The sequence below is a fragment of the Argopecten irradians genome, unplaced genomic scaffold (assembly GCF_041381155.1).
Source record: "Argopecten irradians isolate NY unplaced genomic scaffold, Ai_NY scaffold_0313, whole genome shotgun sequence".
Taxonomy (NCBI): Eukaryota; Metazoa; Mollusca; class Bivalvia; order Pectinida; family Pectinidae; genus Argopecten; species Argopecten irradians.
Genome location: NW_027187780.1, coordinates 48,918 through 61,863, shown reverse-complemented (window position 1 = coordinate 61,863; position 12,946 = coordinate 48,918). Strand labels below are relative to the sequence as shown.

The window sequence follows — 12,946 nt, the reverse complement described above, 5'->3', positions numbered from 1 at the left end:
TTGACGTGGCTAGAGTCGATACGACCAACACAGAAGCTGAGCTCTCGCAACATTCACATTTAGAAAAATAAAAGCAGTTTCGGGTAAGGTATTTACCTTTAACATTGGAACAAAATGAGATTTTATAAACCAGGAAATAATTCATATGTTTTAATGCATTATTTTTTTTTTAAAATTTCAGATGATGCTAACTTACCGTGGATTGTTCGCCTGCTCAATGGTTTTCCTGAGTATGATCAATTTGATACTTCTCTACGAATACAGACAATATTTACATCTCCAAGCATATTTGATTCAAAATAATTTCTCTGTCGAAATGAAGACAAGTGTACACAAGGCATATGCAAAAATTGCATCGGAACACAACTCAGGGACATGTTACTTTCCGAATCTTGAGCCATACGGACCGGAAGTAAAAAGATTCGTAAAAGTACGAAAGCACCATGACTGTGGTCGATGGAATCTGATTACATACAGGGAAGGGATGAAACTCATCGTTAATAAAACAGTCACTTCTCACTATCCGTTATTTGCAAACTGTTCCTATCAACCTTATGTGAAGGAAGTTGAACACGATAGTAGAAAGTTGTTCTTAAAAGAAAGATTCCGAACATTTAACGAATCTATTGATATCACTGATCAGTTTTGCATGGTTAGTTGTTTCAATACAAAGAAAATGTTGCTAGGACAGCAACACTTTGCATCTGTCATTAGAAATGAAACGTTGATGAAGTTAAGACAAGGATATCGGTCTGATATCGCTAACCCGGCGTTAAGAAGACCCATGGATGTCGTTATGGTTGGTCTCGAGTCGACATCCAGACTGAATTTTCTCCGTCAGATGAACTATACGAAGGCCTTCTTGGATAGTATCTCTACTGTAGACATGCTAGGGTACAATAAGGCAGGCCTTAACACGTTACCGAACACAGCCCCCATACTCACAGGCATGACGCTGCATGAGATGAATATTTCTCATGGATTCTTCGATAAATATCCATTTGTCTGGAAAGACTACATGAACGCTGGCTATCTGACATTTTTTAGCGAGGATGCTTCTTCTTTCGGGATATTTAACTACCTTAACAGCGGTTTTAAATATTTACCTGTAGACTATTACATGCGGCAGTTTATATCAGGATTAGAATCAACCAACAGGAATCAAACAAATAAACTCTGTTCGGGAAATTCACTCATATTACAGGCTGTGTTTGATCAGTTATCCGAGTTCATCACCACATATCATGACGTCCCAAAGTTTGCATTTTCTAACATTTGTAAACCGACACATGATAACGCTAATGGGCTAGGCATTGAGGATCTACCTCTCGCGAGGACACTTACGAGCCTCCAAAAACGTGGAGCCCTGGACAATACCGTGCTGATTGTCTTTGGGGACCATGGTAGTCGATACGGTAACATAAGAAATACATATCAAGGGAGAATAGAGGAAAACATGCCAGCGCTGTTTATCTCCCTTCCGCTTTGGTTTCGTCAAGAACAACGTGAATTATATGAAAATCTGAAATCTAATAGAAAGAAATTAACAAGTAACATCGATATATATGCTACACTTCAGGATATACTAGAAATAGGTAAAGGCCACATAGCGCCGAGTTACAATGGGAAATACGGAACCAGCCTTCTGAGGAATATTAGGACGAACAGGACATGTGAGGATTTAAAGATACCAACACACTTCTGTGTCTGCCAGAACTTCTACAGTATTTATTCCACTGAATCAAAAATCGTCCGTGAAATATCACTTTGGGTGGTGAAAGAAATTAACACGATGCTAGTGAATGTTCCTGTATGTGTAGATTTGGCCTTGAATAATATCAGTCATGCGTGGAAGTCTATGAATACAACTAATGTTACGTCACCGCTTCATGGGGACTACGTAATACAGTTCAGTGTTCTACCGAGCCATGCTGAATTTGAGGTCACCGTCATGTATTATGGAGAGAGATTCTCTCTACTTGGTGATATATTACGTACAAATAAATACGAGAGAGAATCGTATTGTGTCTCTAGTCATAAGAATATGGCGGTGTTGGAGAGATATTGCTATTGTCGAGATCAATTATCATCTTCGAACTTTATAAATAATGCCACACCTACATAACACGTATCTTTGCTGTATACCCATCCTGAACTTACTTGGATGGATTTTTATATTACTTCAGACGTTGTCATCAACTATAAGAAATACACGTTGTTATCTCCGCATCTCAAACACTAAGATACATGCACCCTCATTAGCTTGTGTTTATAATTGTATGGGGATGATTCATGAGTATTATAATTGTTTTGACATCCCAGTGATTGATATGGTTCAGTGAATTTGATCGATATAAGGCAGTGTAAATTAAATGATTATATTTCCCATAAATTAATGTTTCATTTTTGTCTGGTGTAAGGGTTATACTACCTCAGTATGTCTGGTGTTAGGATAATACTTTCTCTGTTTGTCTAGCGTTAGGGTTATATTGTCTCTGTATTATTTATATGGTCTTAAATAACATGACCGTCACCTAGAAGGCCTGTCACTTCAGCGCTTCCTTTTGTAGTCTTACATCGGAGGCCCGTCCCCTCAACGCATCTCTATATAGTCTTACATAGGAGGCCCGTCACCTAAGCGCATCTCTATATAGTCTAACATAGGAGGCCGTCACACCCAGCGCATCTCTATATATATATTAACAATTGTCCACCATTGCCCATAACTGGTCTAATGACTTGTATATATTAAAGCTGCCCTGATTGCATTTATGTCCCAATGCAGGCAGCCTAACTGGTGTAGTAATATCTACATAAATTTGAGGACATTGTTATAAACAGTTATGTTAGTAAATCCCCTAACGGGCGTATTGAATGAACCATTTTATTTATTATATGAAAAAATACACTTTTAAATGACAGCTGGAGAATTGAAATTAAATGAAAAGCTATCTTTGAAAAACATTGAAAATTGTTGCTTTTCATTTCATTTTTTTTACATATTTTCCAACACACATTGAACTTGGCTGTTGAGGTTAATGGTTGAAGCGGGAAATTCAATTGTTCACTCGCATCCAAATTATGTTTTACTTTGAACTAGAAAGTACTTATAAATCATTTGGACAATTAAAAAGGATTGTTTTATTGCATTTATTGGAGATATAAATGCAATCTGGGTGGCAGATAAATAATCATAGTGCCCTAACGGGCGCTATTCTATTTATCTGCCACCCAGATTGCATTTATGTCTCCAATAAATGCAATCAACAATCCTTTCAATTGTTTAAATATTTTTGGACAGTCACTTATAAATCAGTTTGTGGAAGTAAATCCTGAGCACAGCTCGAAGTGTCAAGGCATAAGTAATTCCAGAAGAGTTTTCAAAACACTTTATAAGAGATACATGTTTGTGTCTTGAACAACATACACATTATAGACAATATTGACAGCATTCAGAATTTCAAGCTGAATATATTAATTCCATCTTTGAAAATGATTTTTGAACGCATCCTGTCCTGCTTTCTTCTGCACGAGCGTGTTCCATGCTGCACATACATGTAAACACAACATATGGTGATCTTTGGCCATTTGCATTTCAACATTGTTTCCACATTCATTTTACATAATGTAAGCTCCTACAAGCCCTGCAACCACACCTGTATAGAACAGCTGAGTACATTCCGATAAATCCAATGGACATAATCTGTTGGGGTTAATCAATAGAAGGGGTGACTATGGGTATTTTAGGTGCACCAGGTTTATATGTGATGAATGCATTGGTACGGTTGACTGAACTCATAAACACGTGAGTAAAAATGTGCATGCTTTACCTGTTATTGGTATGACATGTGATCAATACAATGATATGGATGAATGCACATTGTTGTTATTTTCAGCATATGCTACCCACCTGGTTTATAAATGATGGATGATTTGTATAGTAGGGTTTTATTAACACAAAAGGAACTGTGTTATAAGTTAGAGATCAGCCTCAAACTGTACTATATGTGTGAGAGGGAACAGCACTCGGACCTTACGAGCCTCGTTGCTGTACCCTCTCAAACATATAGTAAAGTTTTCGGCGTATCTCCTTAACTTACATAGGAGGCCCGTCACCTCAGCGCATCTCTATATAGTCTAACATAGGAGGCCCGTCACCTCAGCGCATCTCTAATATAGTCTAACATAGGAGGCCCGTCACTTCAGCGCATCTCTATATATAGTCTTACATAGGAGGCCCGTCACCTCAGCGCATCTCTATAGTCTACATAGGAGGCCCGTCACCTCAGCGCATCTCCATATAGTCTTACATAGGAGGCCCGTCACCTCAGCGCATCTCTATATAGTCTAACATAGGAGACTCGTCACCTCACCTCAGCGCATCTCTATATAGTCTAACATAGGAGGCTCGTCACCTCAGCGCATCTCTATATAGTCTAACATAGGAGGCCCGTCACCTCAGCGCATCTCTATATAGTCTTACATAGGAGGCCCTAACCTCATATCTCATATAGTCTTACATAGGATACAAGTCATTAGGAAACCGTATTTAACACTATGCTAGAATAACCACATCGACACGCTCCTTTTACACAAAATAAAATGAAATAAAACTGTTTGAAATATTTTGGACCAATGAATTTGCCCAGTATTTTCTATTATTTGATAAATTAGTTTTGCCTGGCTATTAGAATCTTTTGAGAAAAATAAGTATTCTCATTGTACGTGTATGTTCATTGCTAATGAACAGCTAATAGTAATAATAGTATTGGTAATGCACAGGTAACCCAAGAGTTGCAAATGCTTTGACTCAGCAGGGTACCATAAAGACAGCGAAAAAAGACAGAACAAAAACAAACAAAATTAAAAAAGAATTAAAAAAAAACCCATACATAGTAAACAAATGAATAGGAGCCTATAGGTATAAGTATATATGTAGACAACATCTTGATTTGCAAAGCTAGAGATATCTAATAAACAAAAAAAAATATAGAAAACAATATGCAAACTCAATACTAATCAGATGCATATAGATAGAGAAATCATGAACTGAAGATGGTTTGCCAGCCTTCCCATGATTTGTTGAAGTGATCAATACTAATATTTTCTGTGCAATTGTTTTTTCAATATTAAATCGATATCTAAGTATGTTTTAATATCATTGAAAGTAAGCTTATTACCTTTTCTGGAAGAAACATAGATGAGGTATTTTGTATGAAGTTTTAAAAATTTAGAGGAAAGTAAGTTTGATAATTGTTGTGTCTCCCAAATAGGATTGACATTAGATCTAGTTCTACATTTTTATCATTGCATTTTTAATCCATCTAATTAGGTGTTGCCAAAGAATTTTAGTTTCATCACATTCCCCAAATAAATGTGTGATGCTTTCAGTTTCTATTTTATATAAATTACATGTGTTGCAATTCTTTACTCCAATGTCTTTTAAGTACATATTAAGGGGAAGAATTCTGTGTTGCAGCCTATTTTTGAACCATTTCAAGATATTTGTGTATATTTTTTTCCAATTTTCTATTTGAATTTTGGGATTTAAAAGCCATTTCAATTCTGCAGTGTTATTATTTTGATTTGATTTTGTCAGATTTCTATATATATCCTTACATCTCTTCTTGTTTCAAGGATTTGCATATGATGTGGAATAAAAGGTTTATTGATAATGCAACTTGATTCTTTTTATCTAATTTCGTCTAATCTTAAGGCACTTTTAATTGATTCACATATTCTTCTATAAAACAAGAAATTTGAAGATTTTCCATTAAATATTTACTTAAAATTTGTAAAACTTAAACTTTTTTTTGACCTGCATCTAAAAAATCAGATACATATTTCACTCCCTTCTGCTACCATTCATTCTGGAAGAAGGACACATGGCCTATTTTTAGAGCCGGGTTGTACCAAATAGGAGATTTCAATATTTCTCTATACTTTGTTATTAAGTTCAAACGGCCATCCTTAATATCTACTTTACCACTCATAAGACGTCAAATTCATAGTCAAATTCATGCTATAATTTGTAGACCTGCCGTACAATTTTCCTTTGAAAAGACAATCATATTTATATGTGAAAAAATAATGTCTCGCTGTGAATTTGATATAAGTGATATCAAACAAGTAAAATAAAATGCATACAGACGTTTAAATAATTGTTTTCACAAACATTTCTTTACTCCATTAGCACTAATTGTAGCTCTAAAGACGACACCATTATTTGTCTAACAGTCTTTTGAGCTACAATATTGCATATATGTCGGGGCATCTTAACCACTTGGCCACCGCGGTCCCTTACGCGTCAGAACGAAGTGCAACAAAACCTAAGGGCACCACGGAACCGCTCGTCCATCACGATACTTCTCCGATGTTTTAAGAACGAGCTTACGTTTGCCTAAATTCACCAACCTTTTAAACCCGTAAAGGTTACCAATACAACTGATATTTTTCCTGAAGTATATTGAATCATTGTTAATAGGAGAACAAATAGCAGTATGAATCCTTAACAGCATTTACTACAAAGGTATATGTTTGTCACACGTTCCTCCAGGCGATCGGTGAGATATTGGTAATGGGTTTAAGTCTAAAATAAGACAAATGCCTTAAACAGCAAAATAAATTGGACAATTTATGAATTAATGAATGAGTTACTCTACTATTGCCATCTGGGGTGACTAACAAACGGAAGTGTTGTGGAAGTATATACTTATAAAAGGGTAAGTTATTCTGTATCACATGAGTCTATACTTATAATACTCTGTTAATATGTGGATATGAAGGAGTTTTTTTTTTCAAAATTTATTGGTAATACAAGAATTATAAAACATAGTAAGTTAAATCATAAATAATAAAGTACTGTTAAAATCATTAATTTTCGTGGGGCTTAATTTTCTGAAGGATTTCGTTTTTTTAATCAAAATCAACGAATTTACATCCCCACGAAAATATATACACCTATATAGACCAATGTCATGTAAAGTTTTACATTCATACATTATTAGGATGATTATTTCATCACTGTAAATAAGGTATATTTCGGGGACAAGCATGACAAGGTCTCAAAGTTGGAAAATATTGTTCAAACAAAGATAAGTGTTCAGAATTTCATAGACTTTCTATCACATGTACCCAACAAATAATTGATTGAGATTATCATGACTCTATCAATGTGACACGATAATTGTTTGTTTGGACACATCTGTAAAACACTGGCTGAGTACCGACTCTTGTAACCGTGTTGTGTGGTAGAGCTTAACACACTTGAGAGATCAAACAATACAGGTGACAGTGTCGACTATGTATTTTAACGGTAATGTGTAAGGTCTTCTCCACGAATTTAAGTGCCAACGAAATTGTAAAATTATAGAATCCACGAAAATTGAGCCCAACGAAAATAAATGATTTCACAGTATTATCGGATGGATCAGCCAATTCTATACAACTCCTTTCCAATTTAAAGGGTAGACTATCCCTTTCTTCCATTCTTGACAGGGTTATCCCGCGGGAAAAGACAACTCACACGGGCTGGACAGTGACGTCATCAATACTTGCGGCGACCATTTTTACGCAGATGGATGTTCATATCAACTGTATTTTCACCATTTCTCATTAATGTATAGGAGAAAAAAATCAAACAAGGGCCTGGCAGGTGGACAGGGATATCTCAACCTTCGTGAAAGACTTTAACCAGCAATCCTCGGTTGAGATATCCCTGTCCACCTGACAGGCCCATGTAAGATTCTATTAATCCTTCATTTCTACATATGAAAGAGTGTTTTTTTCTCTCTTTTTTTCTCTCTTACCTCGACTTTTTATTGCAATTGAAATAAGTTTGGGAAAAAAACGTGACTGCAAATCAATTCTCCGTACATAATAAATTTGTTGTCTGCATGCTTTATAACAAAACCAACCTAGTTTCTGAAAAAGAAGTTTAAAGGTGGGGTTGTAAAATCCGCCCACGCTCCGATGTTTTTCCAAAGTTTGCAGTGTTAAAGGTCTAGGTACGTAATTAATTTATATATGTGCTTTTTATCTATTTTGTATTTTCTAAAAAGGCATAAAGGGCAGAAGGTAATGTTTTCTAACAAAACATTGGGTATGTGTCAAGGGGACTTATTATTTTTGTTAATAAATGATACTTCATTCTTTATTTTATACCCATTGATGATTTTGTTTATTTATCAATTTTAACATAAACTGATTTAAATAAATAAAAAAAAAAAAATATTGCAGGATAAAATTTGAGAAATTTGATTTGCTCGAAATACTTGCGTGTGATCGATTTTGTTTTCACTTTCAAACCATTTTAAAAACCCGCTTTAGATATAATCTTTTTCCCGATTCTTTAAAAAAAATGAAATCCAGGAAAAAACATTTCATAGGCTGAAATGTAGGACAGGATGTTTTTTCTTAAAAATCAATATTTACCCTAGATGACTGTAAATTCAAAATTCGTCATAGACATCATAATAAAACAACAGTTAGTGTTACCATTTTTGTAAACTTACATATATACTATGAAATTTAGTGCATTTTTATTCTTTATAAAGTTATCTGCCCTTTTATATAGGTATCGATTATTATGTAATGCTTTTGGTGGATGAAATACGACGCCGTTTGTCATGACGGTCCTTGGCAATCAAATGGTCGTAACAAGGGGCATGCCTACCAACAAGGTAGATGTATATAACGCCAGATTACATGAAGGCAAGAACGTGCTACCAATTGTACACACAACTTCGCAATCATTATCATCTTGTAACATTAACATAAGCCTTTTATTGATTGTTTGAAACTTGCATCACCATCGATGTACAATATTATATAGATGATACGACAAACTATGCGACATAAATGAACTTGACATTGCAGGTTTCACAATTACTTTAATTTTATGTAACGGCTCTCAATATCGTCGTAAGGTAGTGTTCACAAGTATTGCATTTCAGAAAGTGTTTAAAACACCATTCATGATTAGAAGCTAGGCATTTCAACACAACTGCGAACAAGCTACGGAGCCATCAATAACTATGTGCACGACTATACAAAAGTTGCTTGAAACAGCCACTGATTCCAAATTCAAATTAATCAACTCAAGCTAAAACAGATAAATTTACTTGCCATAGACGACACTTCAACTGGTTTGACTTGTTGGTTGTTTACAATCAAATGAGGTAGCTTTAACTATATAGCTTACTCCTGCAAACGGTACATAGTGGGGTTACAATCATAATAGCCCCCGCAATTCAAGGCCATCTCAAATGGCTGGAGATTAGACCCGCACCTATTGAAAATGGCATTTTTAACCATTTTACCCGACAAAAGGATATGGTTTTGTTTACAGAGCCACTTTATTATGTTTAACATATAACGATGAATTTTTGTTTGGTTATAAGCGCATGAGCAATGGACAAGAGACATCAAAGTCTATGCCTTCCACACTGACTTTTCTTTGCCTGTTGATCCTGTCGCTTTTCTAAGGTCTAACAATGCGGTCAGACATAGGTCTAGAATCCTAAGCTCGCAACATATGAATTAACGACTTCTTTCTAGAATATCCATTGCAGCGCCTAGAAAACTTGATGATTTTTGCTCGAAATGACTAAGCTGCGGCTCACTATGATGGGCCCCTATAAAGAACTATTTCAAGAGAAAATGCAACCAACTTGAACTTCATTCAAGCGGTCTCACATGGCACGTTTTATTTAACGCTGAGAATCTTTAAATAGTCTTGTACTGGTCCAATAATATCCAAGTGTGCGAAGGCACCTAGAATGACCTAGATATGTTGGTCAACTCACTACGATACAGGTGACTCACCTACAGATTATGTCTTTCAAAAGAAATTATAAATTTGACCCTTCATATCTAAGAGGCCCTGCGATGGTAAATTTGCTCAAAATCTAGAAGCTTTAAATACAACGATTAAATTAAAGTACTTGTATACCATACGATGTTCCTAATGTATTTAAATGATTTCTGAGCCCACCCTGTTGCCAACGCTGAGACAGTAGAGCGGAATCATATAAGTTTAATATTCAATTAGTGATTATATCTCGACCTTGAGATATTGTCTTAAAAGTATTTTTTAAATGTTCTACGTCTTTCTAATTACTCTATGTAACACAAGATAGCAAACAAGAGATCTAATAACGGATCAGTGACATGCTGGCATGCTGGCGATATGGAACAAGGGAATCTATTCGTTTAACTCTGTTTCTCAATAAGTTATGACACGATGATCGTTCTGATTGTGAATTTGTTGATCACTATTTGGAAAAAAATAATGAATTAGCAATTTCTATGAGGTAAAATAAATACAAACGAACAAAGTTGGTGATAAAACCGTAACATTACCTATTGAATAATATTTACGAGCATTATAACAGCCACTGCACACCAGGACTACAGTCTCTTTTTAGCTTCAACGCTAATATCAGAGGTTTTCATGAGTTTTCCAACGTGTCTCGTCCTAGTGCAACAGCTGCTTTTTCCGTTGTGATTGCAGTTTTTAAATTTTGTTAATCAAGTTTATGAAGATACACATATACTGTACACTATAAATCTATATGTATTCCAAAGCATCTATGCTTAATTGGGAAACAAAAGTATTTTTCACTGAATATGCACTAGGCTGATCAACAAGGGGCAGATACCAGATACTTCATGTTTGATTACTGTTCTCTAAAGCTTCATAAACAGGGTGACGCTCATGTAACATACTATTCACGGGTGAGAAAATATCACTGCATAAAATATGGACGGGAGCAATTCCCCGCCTAGATTATATATGATGAATACTCGAATTTTTATCAAATAATGATAATTTTTCTCTGCTTCCATTACCGTCTTTCCCGATAATGTGTGCGCCAACCTGTTTTCACCATATATAAAATAATGAATTTCTACTTGCGAAAGAGGTTTTAAACTCCCTGTAAACTAACTATTCTGGCAGCTTCACTCCAACATTGTATTTTTTCATAATTTTTCTGAATCTAAATTGCGTGCATCTATCCACACACCTCACTCTGCGTTATTCCAATCATCAAAAACGCGTCTAATAAACACAAGTATATAATTTTGACTCGACGTTGTCAGCGTTTCCCCTTTTAATGTTAATTTCAACATTGCGCAAAAACTGACAAAATGCCGTTTGAGGCGGGAGTTAGCGATAATAGTAAATATGCGTTTCCCCTATTTCCAAATTTCATTCAGAGTTATACCCAAGAGTTTGTGGAGTATCATATAATGGGGCGGAAAGATTCTGATAAAGCAGATTTTCCAATTAGACGATGCATCAATTTCCAATAATAATTTTGAATCGTGTATAGCAAAAAATTGTCTATTCTATAATTCCAATTATATTTTCTAAAAGAAAAGGATACTATAGCAAATTATTTTCATATTGTTAACCCGGTTTCGTTGGTTATAAAATCTCAATATATCACCTGGACTATTAGAGCTAACGTGCTTTTTTATGCAAACGATCTCTTTTCTAATTTCAGTACGTAATTCCGAGTTGAACCATGGTTTTGTCAATTTTTTCTGATAGTTACTATTGTTTCTGGGTATACACTATATAAGCAAAGTTTAGAAAAGAGTCAGTGAAAAAATTTCACAAGCTTCGTCAACGGAACAATTTTCAAATCTCTTTGCCATGGAAATTCTCTGATTAATTTATTGAACTGATCATAGTCGGCATATTTATACAACCACATGTTACGCTGGTATGTTTTTAGTAATGTTTTTTCTGTCAATTTTACAACCGCATGGTAGCTGAATGGTCGCTAATTTCATTAATGACACGAATTACAGAAGATTCAATAACATTTACAGTATCACTGACAAGTATAGGATCGATAATGTGTGTACTGGAATGAGCAGTGACACGAGTAGGTTCATTAATCACATTAGATAAACTAAAAAGAAGAAGAAGCTCATTGAGTCTATGATTTCGAACTCTAAGTAAGTCAATAATTATATCGCCAAATATGAGAACATTAGAACTGATACCAAGAGCACTCTCGGATGGATGATTGAAAATTGTCCCAAAAAAGGCATATTTGGCCCTTCAGGACGATTGACAGTGCATATAAGATAAGAACAATTAGTGAAATTTAACTCAACCCAGATAATCTCTCCCCCATCAAATTCCAAATCATGTCTACGTTTAAAATGAACGTCGTTTGATATGTAAACCATAACACCACCCCCCAAAACAGTTTCTATCAAGTCTTATGGGCTCTGAATATCCCTCTATCAATACATCAGAATTTAAAACGTTTTCATCTAAGTGTGTTTCAGTTAAAAGTATACATGTGTATTCATTAGCCAGCTGTTTAGCAATATCTCCAATTTTATTGCGTTATACTCCTTGCATTGAGGTTTGAAAAATATGATAATTCATTTTGCTCATGCTCGGGTCCAGGATTAGTTTCAAGTATCATTGCTTAGGATCAGTATCAATAAAAAGATGTTAAGTAATGATTATGGTTTGCTAAAAGAGGCTTTATGATACCCGAATACTAATGATCATTCCATATTTCACACAAATGATTTAAAGGGGACGTTTAAAAAAACAAATACCGAACAAAAGAAAAAGAATAGATAAAAAAGATAACATAACATTTATAGTGCAGTGATTCAATAACGCCATGAGTTTTTAAATAGTGTGTCCCAACCGCCGCTCTATATATGGATCTATGTCAATACCCATTTACATAATAAAAAAACGACTAGCATCTATACATAGTGGAGCGACGAGACACACATTTTGAATAACCAAATGCTGGGTAAACTGGTAATGGAACAAAGTATCAAATCTAAAAAACGGAGGACAAGCAAATGAAAAACAGAGAACAAAAAAAAAGCAAGATAAACATAATAAGTAATCAGAAACAGATTCCTTCATTCCCTTCCGATCAAGAGGGTATTGGCAGCA

The 12,946-nt window shown here is 35.1% G+C and overlaps 1 protein-coding gene across 1 annotated transcript; it reads left to right on the top strand.

Annotated features, from left to right (window-relative positions):
* The first annotated feature begins 266 nt into the window (after nt 1–266).
* LOC138312420 (uncharacterized) lies at nt 267–2,125 on the top strand. Its single transcript, XM_069253302.1, has one exon. The coding sequence runs from the start codon at nt 317–319 to the stop codon at nt 2,123–2,125; it is 1,809 nt and encodes a 602-aa protein (XP_069109403.1). The 5' UTR covers nt 267–316.
* Nucleotides 2,126–12,946: the final 10,821 nt, after the last annotated feature.

Excerpts from the sequence above, each read along its gene's own strand:
- LOC138312420 (XM_069253302.1), top strand. The coding sequence starts at position 317 with ATGAAGACAAGTGTACACAAGGCATATGCAAAAATTGCATCGGAACAC.